Below are 18,288 nucleotides of genomic sequence, written 5' to 3'. Positions count from 1 at the left end.
CCTTTAAAAGCATTCAGCTGAGTTCCCTATCAGCTGCAATGACAAACAAAAAAGCCACAAGGCGGCATGCTAGAAGGGGAAGGTGGGACCTGTAAACCAGCAGAGCCAGGGCCCCAGGGGACCCCTGCCTCTTGACTGAAGTTGGTGGCAGGCTGGCAAACTAAAAAGGCAGATGGAGCTGGAAACGGCGCTCCTCGTGGATGGAAATGCGCTATCCACCATCAGCTGTCACAGAAATGGTAAACTACTGACTGACTCTGCGTGGGTTTCTTTCTTCTCCAGCGATTATGAGCACCTACTGCATCCTGGCTCGATTCTAGGCTCCGTGAACACAGAAGGGAACAAGACACACAAGGGCCCTGCTCTTATGGAGACCAAAACACCAAACACAAATAAAACACTCTTGTGTCAGCGGAGATCCGGGGCCTGGAGGGCAACAGAGGGATGGGGGCTCCCTTAGAGAGAACAGACAGACGAAAGGGAGCCAGGCTTTCAAGCCCACAACAGAGCTGCAGGGAGGAGGCGGCCCCAGGAGGCAAAGAGCCTGGAGGACCCAGAAGTGAAAGCAGATCAGTGAGGCTGAGAGCGGGGCAAAGGGCGCTGGGAGAGCCACGACCTGATCACAGAGGCCCTGGTGGGTGTCTGGTGCACAAGAAACGCTCAGCACCTTATCATTACTAAGCTTTCTAAGCGGTGATAGAAATATTGTCCCAAACGTTTCCTGGCCGTCAGAGGCTGCGCGATCATACGTGTCTAAGCCCTGGCCCAGCGTGGCTGCGGTCTCCTCCGGCTGCTGAGCGTGCTAAGTGTCCACTGCCCCCCGAGCCCCGTGTGCGGCCCGACCCCGGGCAGCGTGGGCCCTGACTTGAGGATGACTTACCCCAAGGAACTGCGCCTTTGTTTGGGGGCCCGTGAGGTAGTGGGCTGGGAGGGTCGGACAGGGTTCTCTTGTGTCCGGGTGGTGGGGGAGGAGGCCGCTTCTTGGACAGGGTGGAGCTGCCACTAGAGGTCTGGGTGCTTAGAGGGAGTGTTGAAGGTGGGCCAGGCGGACCTGGAAAGGAATCGAACGGGGCAGGAAGGTTAATTCAGGTCTCGCAGACAGAACAGCCCATATGTGGTTACTCCCGAGCACAGAATGGGGTATGACATGGAGACGGAAGCAGGAGGCTGGGGACGGCCCAGTCCATCCACCCAGTAACCCACAAAAAGGGTTTTAAAAAATTGCTGGTAAAAAAAATTAAAAAGGAGAATGCGTGCTGTTAAGAAACAAAATGTCAGTCAACACAGAATACTACTGGGTTTATACCCTCATTTGGGTGCAATGGGGAAAACACACATTTCACACCAGTAAGCTCACTGGAACCACTGCGAAACCTGCTGAGGAAGAAGAAACCCCGCACTGCCAGCAGCTTCAACGGAGAGGAGAGCAAAGAACAGACGCAATCGCCAAGGGCCTCAGACCAGGGTTTTCTCTCCACTGCAACTTTTTCTTCTAGTCAGCAAACTTTGCCAAAAGTTTTTTCTCTTTTCTGATGACTTTTATGAATAACGAAGGCTCTAATGTAAAGGGTTACTTAGAAAGAAGGGAAATCCAAAAACATTTTTTTCCCCTCCAACTCTGACCTGTTCTAGAAATCACAAAGGTGGAAGTGTTATTCGCTCAGTTGTGTCCTCTGCGACCCTGTGGACTGTAGCCCGCCAAGGCTCCTCTGTCCATGGGATTCTCTAGGCAAGAATACTGGAGTGGGTTGCCATTTCTTTCTCCAGGGGATCTTCCTGTCCCAGGAATTGAAGCCAGGTCTCCTTCATTGCAGGCAGATTCATTATCATCTGAGCCACCAGGGAAACCCCAGAAATCATAAACCATCTATTATACTGAAAGCTTGAGTAAATGATATAAGCTTCACTGATTTCTAAAGGCTTTTAAATTTTTTTAAACACCCTAATTTTATTTTTTAAATTGGAGTATAATTGTTTCACAATCTTGTGTTAGTTTCTGCTGTACGTGAATCACCTATATGTATACATATATCCCCTCCCTCTTGAGACAATAAGTTTTTTAAAAGATTCTGTTTTCTCTAGAGGTAATGACAGGATAGCAATAATGATACTAATATTACACACACACACATAAACCATTACTACCATTTCTAATGTTTTTAGAAAAAAAAAAAAGGGAGTTTTAAGTATATATGCTGTTAAATTTATTTTAAGTGACACTGAAGTGGCTGGTGTGTGCCTGGGCACCTGGGTGACGCTGGGCACCTTGACAAACCTCTCTTCGTGATTATTACCAGATATATTATTTAACTAGACAACGGTTTCCGCAAACATTGAAAGAAGAAGAAAAGGAAGAAATGAAAAAAGCTAGGGACACTGCTACCCCAAATGTTTAAGGCAGGAGGGTGGGTACCTGGTGCCCCAGAAAGGCTCCAAAAGAGCCTTCTACATTCCGTGTATTAAAAGAGAAGCTTAATTACTGCTGGCCTCCTTCCTTGGAAAACAAGCTCTGCTGTATCCCGTGATCAATTATGGTCAGTACCAACACAGACTTAAACCTCTGCTTCTCAGAGATAGTCTTGTCTTGAAGTAAATACTGCTCAGCTCAGGAAAACAGTCATTTGCTTTAGGATGACACGGCCCTGGCCGTAGCATTTATTCTCAGTCCTACTGACAGATATGTGACGGAAGCCTGTTACCCCAGAGCAATGCCTAATTATGACACCAGTCACTGCCGTTTCAGAAACGATTTTATTTCTGCAACAATAAAGGCATTGTTACTTTAGCCTTGCGTTTGCAGAGGGCTTCTTAGTTTTTAAAATATGTTCCTACATGGTGTTCCCCTCAATTTTCATAACAACTCTGTGAGGCATGTGGGTCAGATATTGTTCTTGTTGCTAAGCTGTATCTGACTCTTTTGCAACCCCATGGACTGCAGCCCACCAGGCTCCTCTGTCCATGGGCCTCTCCAGGCGAGAATACTGGAGCGTGTTGCCATTTCCTTCTCCAGGGGATCGTCCCAATCCCGGGACTGAACTCGCGTTTCCTGCACTGACAGGTGGATTCTTTGCCACTGAACCACCTGGGAAGCTTGGGGTCAGGTATTACTGGCCCCATTTTGCAACCAGGAAAGTGGAGCTGGGAATGATGTGATAAAGGTTAGGTAGCCGACAGGAGCTGGGCTGGACCACGATGCAGGTCTCTGGGGCTGGCGAGGGCTCACCCTGTCCTAAAAGCAAGGCCAGCATTTCCTGGGCTCCGCACATGTTGATGCAAAACGGCAACAACAAAGCTCGGTACTAGGAAGTGTAACTTTCCTCTTGGAAATAGGAGAATGGATAATAGACAATGGTGAGATTCTCTGGCAGGTTCATCTTTAGCGCCACCTAGAGACTTCTCGATGTACTACATCGGAAAGGCCATTCAATGGGTTCCAAATCCTGCCTGGAAACTCCAAATCCTGCCTGGAAACACAGACGGCCAATGGGACCATGTCTCTGGGCAGAGCAGTCTGTGTACGTGATTTTAGGAGAGAGCAAACCAGAGCAGTCCTGCAACCAACCACAAACCAAGCAAAATTAAGCTTTCTGAATCATCATGTTAAAAATGTAGGGGTTCGTGTTCCCTTCATCACGTCAACACAGCCTTGCCTTACTTTCTTCACGTCAGCTGCCGCAGTCTCTAATTATTCCTTTTCTGCTTACTTGTCATGGCCTCCCTCCCCACACCCCTGCAGGTTCTATCGAGGTCAGGCTTTTCTTTGGCCTGGTAAGCTGAATTTAATAATGCAGTGTCGAATAAATGGATGAGTAAGCTGCTACTTCTCTTGTTTTAAGGCTAGCGATCCTTAAGGAAGATAGAATGTCTCCCTTAGGGAGACAGAGCAGAAACCAGGGAGAGAGGGAACCTAGTGAGAGAAGTTCAAAGAGAAACATTCAGTACTGTAATCTACCTTCATAGAAAATTTTACACATATACCCAGACCCACCTACCGTTCTGGAACAGAAGCCACAGAAAGGAAGGTTCCACTGAATCTCCTGACTGGTAGATCATGAGTTAAAAAAAGGGTGAAAAACGTATCAGACCCCAGGGAAGCAGACAAAATTTTTTTAAGTTGTAAAGAGCTCAAAAGATTTCCAAAATGAGTAACTCGTCTACAGGCACTGAAAATGATGTTTCAAGTGAAATAAACCTGAGGACTGGCTCAGTCAGGAAAGAAGCAATTCTTGCTGGGTAAAGAAAGCTAAAACAGGGACTTCCCCTGGTGGTCTAGTGGCTAAGACTCCACACTCCCAATGCAGGAGGCCTGGGTTTGATCCCTGGTCAGGGAACTAGATCCCACATGCCACAACTAAGACCCAGTTCAGCCAAATAAATAAATGAAATATATATTAAAAAAGAAAGAAAGCTAAAACAAAAGAGAAGAGGGAAGAGTAGACACAGCATCAAACATACTTAAAAGGGAGGCACAATTAACAGGTGGGGAGGGGAGGGACTTGGACAGCCAAGTTCCTCCCCTGAACTCTGCCGGGGCCTGTGGGAATAGGCAGAAAACACCCTAAACCACAGTGCCCACTAATATCGGCTATTATGTCAAATTATCCACCAACACTTTTCTTAAAAATATGGGTCTAGGCTTACAAAGTTGCTATAAATAACGTTGAGGTTACATTATTAGAAAGGCTTTCTACGAGGAGGCAGGGTGTACTGCAGCTCTTACTGGGGGTTCGTGTGGCTGGGCTGAGGTCCTGCACTGCCAACAGCCTCTTGGGTCACTCATCTGTTGGACACTCCTCCCGTGCCTTCAACTCGAGCGGCCCCACTGGACATCCCTTGAGCTGTGCTGCTGAAAGCATCTCCCAGTCATCAGCTCATGGAGGCCCCTCACAGAGTCCGACACGTGGCCAAGGCCTGGGAAGCTCACGAGCCTGATGATGCTGTACACATTCTGAGATGCTGTACATCTCAAAAGCCATGGTCCCTCCACCTCAGTATCTGCCAAGGGTCAGCTCCAGTGTAACCTTATCCAGAAGCCTGCTCTAACCCTCCTTTGCCCTGGAGCAACTGCAGCTATGAATATTTCTGCACATGCACTCTCCACCCAGCATCAGACCCACACTGTCTCCGCCTTCCCAGGCTGGACACGTCCTCAGGGCAAGGGCCATACTGTCCTCTCTCTCAACACCCGGCACGTTCTGGGCACAGCCTATGGACATAATTCATGGTGTAAGATGGGAGGATCCTTCTTCAGTGTCCTTGTATCTTTGAAAAGAACGTGAAAGTCGCTCAGTTATGTCCAACTCTTTGTGACCCCACGGACTATACAGTCCATGGAATTCTCTAGGCCAGAATACTGGAGTGGGTAGCCCTTTCTCTGGGGGATCTTCCCAACCCAGGGATAGAACCCAGGTCTGCTGCATTGCAGCTGGATTCTTTACCAGCTAAGCCACAAGGGAAGCCCAAGGATACTGGAACGGGTAGCCTATCCTTTCTCCAGGGGATCTTCCCGACCCAGGAATAAAACTGAGGTTCTCCTGCATGACAGGCAGATTCTTTACCAACTGAGCTATCAGTGAAGCCCTTGTACCTTTGGTTCTTAATAAAACAGAGGACCCAGAGGCCTGCCATGCTGGGAGACCAAAGGTACACCTCTGAAATTTCAATTTAAAGAAAAACCCAGAAGTTGACTTTAAAAATTACCCTGTCAGTTTGGGGCAGAAAACTGTCTGTAGAAGTATAATATATACATTCTAACATGCCATAGTAAGTGTTAATGACAGGAGCCAAGGACAGAGTCATGCAGACAACTCTGGACAACACGAATGAAAAATTTAGCATTTTCTTCTTTTTAAATTTAGCATTGTCTAAGTGCCAGACTTTATTTTTTTGGGCTCCAAAATCACTGCAGATGGTGACTGCAGCCACGAAATTAAGACGCTTACTCCTTGGAAGAAAAGTTATGACCAACCTAGATAGCATATTCAAACCAGAGACATTACTTTGCCGACTAAGGTCCGTCTAGTCAAGGCTGTGGTTTTTCCTGTGGTCATGCATGGATGTGAGAGTTGGACTGTGAAGAAGGCTGAGCACCGAAGAATTGATGCTTTTGAACTGTGGTGTTGGAAAAGACTCTTGAGAGTCCCCTGGACTGCAAGGAGATCCAACCAGTCCATTCTGAAAGAGATCAGCCCTGGGTGTTCTTTGGAAGGACTGATGTGATGCTAAAGCTGAAACTCCAGTACTTTGGCCACCTCATGAGAAGAGCTGACTCATTGGAAAAGACTCTGATGCTGGGAGGGACTGGGGCAGGAAGAGAAGGGGGCGACAGAGGATGAGACGGCTGGATGGCATCACCAACTCGATGGACATGAATCTGAGTGAACTCTCGGAGTTAGGGAGGCCTGGTGTGCTGCAGTTCATAGGGCCGCAAAGAGTTAGACACGACTGAGCAACTGAACTGAACGGTTTTCACAGTACAGAGCCTGAGAGAGAGGAGAGACTACATCACTTAAAACATAGGTAAAGATGTAGTAACTTTATTTAGAGAAGAACTGTGTGTGTACAAGGAAGAAGCTACAAACACCTCCTCGCTCAGAAGGGGAAACAGAGGCACAGTGCGGTGGAGGGAGCGTGTGGAGAAACCACGGTGGGGCAGCCATGGAGCCGGCGGGGTCCCAACACGGCCGTGTGACCCTGTGAAGGACCCAGCACCACAGAACACATGAGAGCTGTTCACGTGTCCTTCAGTATCCTTCTGCGAATATTAAGAGAAAAGAGCCAAACTCAAGGGGCTCAGGGTTGGCTCCTTAATGCTTACTCATACATACTTCTATGCAAGACACAGAGCAAGGACTTCCTTTCCATGCCCTGAAGTCAGGTGGCTGGGCTGGCCAGCCTGAGCCAGCGACCACGGCCAAGGGCGGAAGTGACAGCGGTGTTCTTGGTCAGCGCAAGGTGACACACGTGATGCTTTAAAGAGGAGTGAGAGAGACGGAAAAAAACCAGGCCCCCAAATCTCCCATCCCACAATGCCCACCCCCAACCCAAACCTAGAAAATTCAACTGGAATGAACGACAATGGTCCCTGGGAAGTATTAAAATCAAGCCGTTCAAGTTGCTATCTTCTTATGAGATTAAAAAAAAAAAAATCCCAGGAAATTTAAGAGTCATCCGTGTATGAATCATGTCCCTCTCAGGGAAAACATCTCCTAGGTTCCCTGACTCACACTCTGAGGGCGGTTGGCCACCTTCAGAACCCGGGGCGGGGGTCTCCTCCCTGGCCACCCCTCTCTGTTGCCACAGACCTCAAAAGAGAGTCAGAGAAATGGTATATAAAAGGCTTACACAACTGAGTGTGGGCATAAACATTGTGCAGGGCAACTATCTATCACATTCAGCAGGTCAACTGTCTATTACGCCTCCAGGACATCTGGGTTAGTTTTCTGGGTATCCCCTCCTTGCTCTGGTCACACACTTCTGGGATGTGCTCTCATTGATTCCGCTGTTGTTTATTCATACAGCAAGTGCTGACGGAGCACACCTGTGCCGGGGATGCAGGGACGGCTCACTCACAGCATCCCTGCAGGAGTGGAGGGGAGAGTGGAAGGGAGACTTCTTTCACCCTTTCTTCAAACCTGCAGTGGCACCTGCAGCTGCCCCCGATGGCCAGCTCACCCCTCTCTAGTCCACAGGAGCCCGAGCTCCACCCTTTGCTACCCTCCCAGGCCCCAGGACACTTGCAGAACTGAATACTTGTAGCAGGACCAAATAGGCTGCCATGCTACGTATTGAATGCTCCCGCCGTGCCAGTCACTTTGCAGATCTGACTTCACGCTCTGAGCAAGGACCCGCCAGAAGCCCAATCCTGATTTTTCAGATGAAGAGTCTGAAACTCGGCAAGGTGAGCTGAATGTCAGAAGGAACAGGGCGGGACAGGGTTAGCACTTGAGAACGCCATGCAAACACAATTGCTTTCCTTCCCACGCGTAAGGGCACGTGAGCCAAGCTGACTGCAGGAAGCATCTCTTGTTTCAAATCCCTTCCACAAGTCACGGGTGGGCCGGGCTTGTCTCTCATCAGCTCGGAATCTGATGTCCTGCTGTGAACGGCCTGGAAGAACACTCCTGATTTTAGCAGGGAGGGAGGTCTACGTTCAAATATGGGATTTTCGGGGGGCAGGGGGGTGGTCTATCCTCAGCTGACTACGGCTGCTGTGGCTGTCTCTCAGCACTTGTTTCAGGAGCTGGATCACTAAGTCAGTCTGGTCTTTGTCTTCCGGGCCTTTGGTAAAGAGCTAATGAGAAATTTATTCAAGGCAGCAACAGATACATACTCCGGCGTTCAGTCAGTGTATTTTATGGATTTCTGCATCCCCTTGAGATAAAATTACAGAAAGGGGTACAGGGAGATGAGGGGGGGCTCCTGGCTCCTAGGACTCTGGCGTCATTTCCTCCTGTAGACCTCTCCAAGATTCTCAGTGACCTGGAGGATCTGAGAGGCTATCGTCACTTTTTCTTTCGTAAGCACAATTAGGTCCTCTTTAGGATGAAGAGAGGAATGCTGCTCTGAGCAGACTGCTACCCTGATGGGAAACACCGTCACGCAGAGGTGAGCGGCAATACAGCCTTCTTACAGAACACGTGCACCCTGACCTGCTAGTGATGTAAAAGGTGCGTTCCAGCGTAATGCGTGGGGTGGCAAGAACTGCGCCGGCCGGTGAAGAAGCCTCTGGCTTCCACGTGCTGTTGCTGCTCTCATCACGGGTTATCTCTGATGGGTACCGTTCGTGCCCAAGTCTTATTTTAACTTCCTCCGCTATTTTATAATCTCAGAGGCCATTTGGGGTCTAAGAACACTGCTCCCATTTATAACACTATTTCAATGGAGAATAAGCTCTGAAAAAACACTGTTTTGAATAAAGCTCACATTCCCCAGAAAATAGCCCCAGTGTGACTCCAACAGGCATGCCATTGTGCCCGGGGAGCCCCCGAACCTGCGTGAGCACAAGCCGAGCACACAGTGAGGATCCTGCACTTGGATTTACTGGCTGAGGCCAGACCTGAAGCTCCAGCTCTGGGTACCTCTCGGATTTCCCCTGGGCAGTGCTTAGTCACGTCCAACTCCTTGTGACTCTGTGGACTGTAGGCCTGCCAGGCTCCTCGGTCCACGGGATGTCCGAGGCAAGAATACTGCAGTGCGTTGCTGTTTCCTTCTCCAGTGGATCTTCCCGACCCAGGGATTGAACCCGGGTCTCCTGCACTGGCAGGTGGATTCTTTTACTACTGAGCCACCTGGGAAGCTCCCCGGCACTGGGCAGGGTGACTCCTTAATGTGACCATTTCTGCTTCTCAACTTGTCCCCGTGTAGGTGGGAATACATGGGCTTTCTGGGCAGGGTGTTCTATGGATTAGAGGGGGGGTCTGTGGACTGTCACTCCCAGCACAATAACCCTCCTCTGGTAAAATCCTGCCCCGGTTGGTGTCTCACGGAAAAACCACTCCTTATCAGAGAGCACGGGAATGTGGGTTGGGGTCACACAGCACCTGGGTAAGGATCCCAACCACCAAGAACCTCAGAACAATGACTCAGCCTCCTTGAACCATGGACCCCTGTCTGCCTATTGCCACCAACTGTCCTTTGCACCTCATTCTGTGAGTGTGGAAAAAGAAGTTCTGGGTTTAGGGCCACTCATAAAGCAAGAGCTTCGTAAGTATTAACTATCACTGTTATTACATTTTAGTGTCGAGGAAAGAAACTTCTCAAAGAAGAACGGAAATCCCACCCCATACCACACAGGAAAGAGCACTGGTTTTGGAGCCAAGTGACCCTGGATGGAGCCTCAGCTCCACCACTTACTGGCTGCACGACCTTGGGTGAGTCACTCTAGCTCAATTGGCACAAAAGCACTAACTCTGTCTCTACAATTGGCACAAAAGCACGCACCTCATGGGACGTTGTGAGGTTCACACAAGACGAGGTACAAGGTGTGCTGGTAACACTATTTCTCGGCTGTAATGCAGCAGAGGGCAGGGTCCCTATTTCAAGCTGCAATGACGTCACAGCCCTGGTGCTCACACTCACCCCGCGATTCTGACCTCAAAGCCGGGTGGGTTCCCAGCTCTGAGGATGGAGTCATGTGGCCCTTCCCAAGGCTCCTACCTTTCGTGGCGTTTCTGGGAGGCAGCGGGGGCGCCTCCGCGATCGGTGACGTGGGTGAGTCTGTGCTTGTGGAGACGAAGATCTGGTTGGTGAAGGCGCCGTAGGAGAGTCGCTGCTTGTCCCTCGGCGTGCTGAAGCCTGGCAGTGAGAGCTTGTCCTGGGGGGAGATGCTGGAGGAGTGGCAGAAGCTCTGGGGTCGGGGGGAGCGCTCCTTCTTGATGGGGCTTGGCTGGCAAGCGAAACAACAGCGCGGGGGGCGGGGTCAGCCAGTAATCAGGGTGTCCGGGGGACGTGGGCAGGGCAGGCTCGGGAAGGGTGGGGGGACGTGGGCAGGGCAGGCTCGGGAAGGGTGGGGGGACGTGGGCAGGGCAGGCTCGGGAGGGGGTGGGGGGACGTGGGCAGGGCAGGCTCGGGAAGGATGGGGGGACGTGGGCAGCGCAGGCTTGGGAGGGGGTGGGGCTCCCGTGGTTCGGCACATCAGGAGTTGGCCACAGGAAAACTCAGAGTCGTGACACAGCACAAGCAAAACATCTAGAGAGTTCTCGTCTGACTCTCCTGTCATCACCAGGGTCACCCTACGGACATGGCTGTGAGGGGTCACAGTATTCAGAAGCAACTTTTAATTTTGTATTGGGGTATACTCGATTAACAACCTTGAGATAGTTTTGGGAAAAGAGCAGAGGGATTCACATATATACATGCATCCATTCTCCCTTAAACTCCCTCCCATCCAGGCGGGCACATAACACTGAGCAGAGTCCCCTGTGCTCTACAGTAGGTCCTTGTTGGTAATCAGTTTTAAATATAGCAGCGTGTGCATGTCCATTCTAAACTCACTAACTGTCCCTTCCCCCATCCCTTTCTGTTAACGACCATAAATTCGCTAAGTCTCACCGAAAATTCTGAAAGAGATGGGAATACCAGACCACCTTGCCTCTTGAGAAATCTGTATGTAGGTCAGGAAGCAACAGTTAGAACTGGACATGGACCAACAGACTGGTTTCAAATAGGAAAAGGATGTCAAGGCTGTATATTGTCACCCTGCTTATTAACTTATATGCAGAGTACACCATGAGAAACGCTGGACTGGAAGAAACCCAAGCTGGAATCAAGATTGCCGGGAGAAATATCAATAACCTCAGATATGCAGATGATACCACCCTTATGGCAGAAAGTGAAGAGGAACTAAAAAGCCTCTTGATGAAAGTGAAAGTGGAGAGTGAAAAAGTTGGCTTAAAGCTCAACATTCAGAAAACGAAGATCATGGCATCTGGTCCCATCATTTCATGGCAAATAGATGGGGAAACAGTGGAAACAGTGTCAAACTTTATTTTGGGGGGCTCCAAAATCACTGCAGATGGTGACTGCAGCCATGAAACTAAAAGATGCTTACTCCTTGGAAGAAAAGTTATGAGCAACCTAGATAGCATATTCAAAAGCAGAGACATTACTTTGCCAACTAAGGTCCGTCTAGTCAAGGCTGTGGTTTTTCCTGTGGTCATGTATGGATGTGAGAGTTGGACTGTGAAGAAGGCTGAGCGCCGAAGAATTGATGCTTTTGAACTGTGGTGTTGGAAAAGACTCTTGAGAGTCCCTTGAACTGCAAGGAGATCCAACCAGTCCATTCTAAAAGAGATCAGCCCTGGGTTTTCTTAGGAAGGATGATGCTAAAGCTGAAACTTCAGTACTTTGGCCACCTCATGCGAAGAGCTGACTCATTGGAAAAGACTCTGATGCTGGGAGGGGTTGAGGGCAGGAGGAGAAGGGGACGACCAAGGATGAGATGGCTGGATGGTGTCCCTGACTCGATGGACGTTGAGTCTGAGTGAACTCCGGGAGTTGGTGACGGACAGGGAGGCCTGGCGTGCTGTGATTCATGGGGTCGCAAAGAGTTGGACAAGACTGAGCGACTGAACTGAATAGAACTGAACAGAATAGAACAGATACTGTCCCTGTGCAGGACATGTTCCCCAGCGTCTGGACGGTGAGGCCCCATCTGTAATCTACACTGTTTGTTCCCACTCAGCCCTTTGATGTCCAAGCTCTCTACCACCTTCCCCTCCTCCCTCTGCATCCTCTTGGGAGGGAGCCTCACCCATGCCTGTGGCTGTAACTGCCAGCTAATGTTGATGACTCATTAACATCAATTTAAAAAATTAATGCTTTTGAACTGTGGTGCTGGAGAAGATTCTTCAGAGTCCCTTGGACTGCAAGGAGAGCAAATGAGCCAATTCTAAAGGAAATCAATCCTGAATATTCATTGAAGGACTGATGCTGAAGTTCCAATGCTTTGGCCACCTGATGTGAAGAGCCAACTCATTGGAAAAGACTCTGATGCTGGGAAAAATTGAAGGCAGGAAGAGAAGAGGGTGACAGAGGATGAGATAGTTGGATGGCATCACTGACTTGGTGGACATGAGTTTGAGCAAGCTCCAGGAGATGGTGAAGGACAGGGAAGCCTGGCATGGTGCAGTCCATGGGGTTGCAAAGGGTCGGATACGATCAGGCAACTGAACGACAAATGTTGATGACTCAGGCCTGCACACCTAAGCCCAACCTCTAGGATTCCAGACACTTCCAACCCCCGGTGACAGCAACGGCAGCCCTGCAACCTCCAGACATAGAACCTCAGTGGCTCAGAGTCACCTGGTCCCGCATGGGTAAATCAGGTCACGAGACCAAAATCAGCCTCACAAAGAATGGCTCTTATCTGCACAGGGGACAGAACCTGGGAGCAGTGCTTAGGAATCCCGAGGCATCATTTCCACTCACTTTGTCATCCAGGTCGTCATCGCTTTCATCCATCTCCTCCTGTCGAAGATTCCACTCATATTCCACGTGGACATGTGGATTGAACTTTCCAGATTTAGCCTGGGAAAGCTGAAAATGACAGCAGGCAGAACTGTTTTAATGTAAAGGTGAGACGCCCTGACATTATATAAACGTCAAGTAGCTTCCACCTCATTCCTGGTTTCAGATTAATCACCAGTAGCTGCGATGTAGGCAAAACTCTGATTATCCAAATGGGACAAACTGCCACAGGACAGACCGAAAACTTCTGCCAAGAAGTTTTCTTAACATTATGAACATGCATCTCAAGAATTTACAACCATAAATTCTTGGCTGGAGGGCAAAACTGGAGTTAGAAAAGTTTGACAGGTCTGCCTCTAAAGTCAGATGGCCCCGGTTCCAGGCAGGATACACTTTCTCAGTCATAAAATAAGGCAGGGGTGACTCAACTTCCTCAAAGGATTCTTACAAAAAATAAAGGACAACTTCTGGGCCTGGGCACTTGGCAGAAACTCCAGGGAGCATCACTTATCCTTCCTGTCTTACCCTTTTCTGTGGCTAAGAGACTCAAGCTCTATGCAAAGGCCCAGAGGTCTAAGCAAGAACTAGTGGGGCTAGGGGTGAGCGTGTACACAGAATGGGCAGGGCAGGGCACTGAACATGCTGAAAATCATTACACTCTGAGCTTTACTTGCCCTATTTTTGGAACTGGCTTCCCAAATAATTCAACTTAAAAAAAAATTATCTTATTTCATTTTATTTTGGGGGACAGCCTGTGTAATCTTAGTTCCCCAACCGGGGACTGCACCCAGGCCCCCTGCAGTGGAAGCGTGGCGTCTTAACTGCCGGACTGCAAGGGAAGTGCTCAAATAATTATTTAGTATTAAGCTACAGAGAAAGACTAATGGCCTGGCAAATAAGAAAAAGCAGCACTTTGGGACAACTTGAGGTTCCCCCCATAAAAACCCCAAAACAACAAAAATATCCCCAGCACCTCAGTCCACAACTCTGGCTGGTAACAAGACCCCTCAGATGCCTTTTAGCTGCTACACTGTAACTGCACGGAAAACATGCGGATGAAGAATTTATCACTTCACTGTTTTTTTTAAATTTTTTTAATTTAAAAATCTTTGGTTTTTAAAATCTAGCCTTAGTGCTGGTCTGAGTTTCTTTACCCTACGTCCCCCACCTCACCTCCTCCTCAAAAAATCTGCTTCTCTCACCTCCAGTCTCGGTTTTTGAGATTGCCCTTTTAAGGCAGAGGGTCTAACCCGTTTCCCACTCTGCTTACCAGGTCTTCACACTGAGTGGCTTTCAGTCGCTTTGCTATGTCCAGGGCGGTCTCTCCAGCCTGGTTAACTGAAACAGGGGGAATACATTCGAAAGATTATCTAAGATGCATCTTGACAAGGCAAAGAACAAGACTCAGAGTGCAACGGAAGAGGCATGTCTCAGTTTCAGCAGACTGAATGCTCTTACAGTGGTTATTCTTTAGCCTTTAAAAATGTATTTTATTTTTTGGCTGTACTGCATAGCATGTGGGATCTTAATTCCCAACCAAGGATGGAAACTTCACCCCCTGCATTGGAAGCATGGAGTCTTAACCGCTGCACCTCCAGTGAAGCCCCTCACTGTGGCTGTGAAGAGACGCTTGGCCATACTTACCGACATCCACAGTGGGCTTGCTCCTGAGCAGTAGCTTCAAACACTCTGGTTTACTGTACATACTACAGTAGTGCAGAGCCGTGTTCCCCAGGGCCGTCTGCTTATCCAGGTTCCCACTGAAAATGGAAAGCATTCGGAAAACAGATGACTTGCTCTGTAACTTAGAACTACAGATGAACCACTTTTACCCATGCTAAAGACTGAGTCAAATTTGAGACCTACTTTTTAGAGCCAGGGAAGACGATGATGTTTTTAGCATGACACCTGAATTTATAAGCAGCGTAATGACAACAACAGCCAGCACTTTCAGAGTGCCTACTGTGTTTAGGGCAGACACACGTCGCTTATACATACCAGCTCACTTAATCTTCACAACCACCTATGGGGTGCGTATATTATCACCTTTATTTTTCAGACAAAAACAGTTGCAGAGGACAAAGTCCTCGAGATTACCAAGACACAGATGATGGAGTAGGGATCTGAACACAGGCAGTGTGTCTGGAGCCAATGGTATGAACCACTACACTGAACCACCTCTACGGTAGAGGCTGGGAGTTACAATCTGCCGTGAAGAACAAACACATCATTCTTTGAATGTGGGTTCAAATCCCCTATTTTGATCACTTTTCTTTGAATGAGCTCCAGTTCCTCTTCCTAATCTGTGGATTACAGAACTACCCAAAAAAGAATTCAACAAACCCAAACCTCCCCCGCGCTCAATACTGTTCTCCTTAGTACGTCCTAAATTTGAATTAGCAATGGAGTCAGCCACACATGCTGAAGTTACGAACAATAAAAACTCACAGCTGTTTCACTTGTGCTGTTAAGTCTCTGCTCTTTCAGCCTCCCTTAAGTAGCAGGTTTTGGACAGAGAAAGGATTTTACAGTTATCTAGGCCAAGCGCCATATCTGGCCCTCTGCTTGTTTTTGTAAATAAAGTTTTATTAGAACATGGCCATGCTCACTTGTTTACATACTGATCATGGCAGTTTTCACACTATGGTGGCAACATTGAATGGCTGTGATAGACACCAAATGGCCTGCAAAGCCTATAAGAGTATCTGGCTCTTTATAGAAAAAAATTGCCGAGTCCTGATCCAGGCCATCAAGAGGGCTGTTTGTGTCAACTTACAAAGCACATTCAGGGAAAACTAAAACTGTACCAGTTTTGTACAAGGAAGTCCACCAAATGGAGAGATGTCTGGTCTGCGGTTCGGACTGCAAGATGAAGGGCTGTCTCCCCAAGCTCCTAAAAGGAAAGAACAAGTATAAATAGGGTGATCAGATGTCCTCGTTTGCCTAGACAGGCTTCATTTACGTCCAGTTACCCCTAAGTAGTTATTAATAGCAGCCCCTTTCACTCTCAGATCGTCCTGATTTAAACATGGTCACTTAACGTGTCTCCTCACTCTGTGTTGTTACGACGTCCCCTTTTAAACTGGCTTTCCACATCCCTCCTCATCCTGATTTTGGGGAGGCTGTTACCTGTCCGGGTTCCAGCAGCGGTTCCATTAACTCCACCCCCTCTGCATAGACTTGAATTAGTGCAAGTAAATCCCTAGATTTGATGGCCTCAAGCAATTCATTCAGTTTAGCTGATGAAGATGAACAGGTCTTCCGTGAAAATCTATGATCTACATACTTTGCAGTGATATATTCCTTCCGTACAGTCCTAAAATAGACCAAAACAAAATGAACTGAAACTTTATTTTTCAAGAGCTAAGAAAAGATTTAAATTTTTTCTGACAAACAGTTCCGTGAAGAGTTATTTTAATTAGGACACTCTTCTCTTCAACATTCCAGCTGACTAGGTTTAACTCAAGTTGACTGCAGCAGAGACACAATGAGGAAACTGATAGGAAACTGAGGCTCCACGTGGCTGTCGCTGAAGCCCCTCCCACAGGCCATGCGCGGAGTTCCAGGCAGACAGATGGTGGTCCTTCCTGCTGTGGATAACATGCCCAGAGCCTGGGTGGGCCTGGCAGCATTTCTCCATCTCATCAGGACCCATCCCTCCTCTGCTTCAATTCAAATGGTTCTGGGCCTGCCTCCCCAGCTGCAGGGGTGAGTCTACGACCTAAGTGCCCAGATGGCCACCTTTGGGGAAAGGCTGATGTTGACACTGGCTCAGAGGAAAGGAGAGACAAGAGTCAGGAGAGTGAGCTAGGGTCCAGGTGATGCTGTCTAACATCCTGGATACAGACGTGCCTGAACTCACCCTCTGAATTTCCCTGTTATGTGAGCCCATTAGTTAAAACACAATGAATGGATTTGGAGTTCCAATCTTAGTCTGTAACTTTGGTCAAACTACTAAATCTTCAGTATTTGTTTATTTGTTTTGTTTATCTGAAAATGAGGATAGTAACTCACCAGTATATTTTGAATTAAAGAACACACAGTACCTAATAGGTGCTTTCTGCTTTCCAAAAGGGCTCTAATTCATGGAGTCTGGCTCCCAAGTCTACATGAGAGATTCAAAGAATCACGAGTGCTCATAAGGGGAAGGCAGGGCGACTGCTGCCTCTCATGTGAGCAGTAGGAAACAAAAATCCATGCTCTTACAAAGTTTATCCTAAAGTAACGCCTTCAAGGTCTGGGTCATGTAAACACTTAAAAAACGCTGGTGCGAGCAAGACTGGGCCATGTATGAGCTGAGCATTTACTGTTACCACATTTGTGAAGTGATCCTGGATTGTATTTGGTTGTGGTTGTCTTGTAATCAAACTAGCTTCTGAAAGCCCTGTTTCTCAGTGCAATTTGAGCTCATTAGTGTGACAAAAAGACATACAAGCAGTTTTTGTGGTAGGATGACGGTCGGTTAAACCACACGCCCCTCAGATTAGCTTAGGGTATTATTATACATGCCCCCAACATCCTCGACTTCTCTTCTCTGACATTTAAACCACAACTATGAGCAAACAATCTGTTGTTTAATTTTCTGGTTAGTACCCAGGTGTCCCAAGGACAGGATTTATACCTAGTTTTGCTTTGCCAGATCCGCAGCATCTAACATAATTCGAGGCGCAGACTAAACATACGATATGCATTTGTTGAATTCAAAGAAAAGACAACTGCCAAAAGGCCTTCTGGAAGATTGCATTTCATAATTTCAGACTGAAAAAGCATGTTCATCGAATGCGTACCATAATAATTTTAGTGCTTTGGAAATTTGGTGCCTGAATAACCAACAACCCGGGAAGCGCTGGCAAAACACTGAGGCTGGTGTCTGCATCTCTGATCACTTGAGTTGGAATTAAATCTCTTTTCTCCTATTTAGCCACAGGATTTAGAATTTTAAAGTTTAAAGTCAACGTAAACCCTTTTGAATAGGTTTAAAGAGTCACATGACTCAACAATAATGAGTTAGGGGGTCTTATGACTCATGACTCAGGGGGTCTCGTGTCTATGCCCACCCCAGAGGAAGGACTTTTATTAGTTTCCTGGGTATTTGCCAGTGTTTCTTTAAGCAGACCCAAGTTAAAATAAATGTATATGTTTATGTGTGTCCTTCACCGTCCAAATCAATTTGGTGCCTGAGTCCAGATAGAATAGCGAGAGTTCAAAAGTGAGGGATTAATCGGGAGATGTACCCAAAATTCAGTTCCTGAGTTAGGAGAGTCATTCTGGGTTGGGGTTTAAGATGTGCCTATATGCACTTCCTCCCATGCCCTCTAC

At 47.9% G+C, this 18,288-nt stretch overlaps 1 protein-coding gene across 10 annotated transcripts in view; it reads right to left on the bottom strand.

Annotated features, from left to right (window-relative positions):
• ASAP1 (ArfGAP with SH3 domain, ankyrin repeat and PH domain 1) overlaps positions 1-18,288 on the bottom strand; it is a 333,908-nt gene that overhangs the window by 21,968 nt on the left and 293,652 nt on the right. For 7 of the 10 annotated variants that reach the window (XM_042254098.2, XM_027972896.3, XM_060393351.1 and 4 more), the window contains 7 exons: positions 16,099-16,285; positions 15,777-15,862; positions 14,614-14,729; positions 14,240-14,307; positions 12,931-13,038; positions 10,159-10,387; positions 881-1,051 (listed from right to left, as the gene is read on the bottom strand). In XM_042254098.2, coding sequence (XP_042110032.1) covers positions 881-1,051; positions 10,159-10,387; positions 12,931-13,038; positions 14,240-14,307; positions 14,614-14,729; positions 15,777-15,862; positions 16,099-16,285 — 965 coding nt within the window. The remainder of the gene's footprint in view (positions 1-880; positions 1,052-10,158; positions 10,388-12,930; positions 13,039-14,239; positions 14,308-14,613; positions 14,730-15,776; positions 15,863-16,098; positions 16,286-18,288) is intronic. The other 3 variants (XM_060393356.1, XM_027972897.3, XM_060393353.1) reach the window with 1 other exon arrangement.

This window comes from Ovis aries, chromosome 9 (genome assembly GCF_016772045.2).
Source record: "Ovis aries strain OAR_USU_Benz2616 breed Rambouillet chromosome 9, ARS-UI_Ramb_v3.0, whole genome shotgun sequence".
NCBI classification, from domain to species: Eukaryota; Metazoa; Chordata; class Mammalia; order Artiodactyla; family Bovidae; genus Ovis; species Ovis aries.
This window is presented reverse-complemented; position numbering and strand designations above follow the sequence as displayed.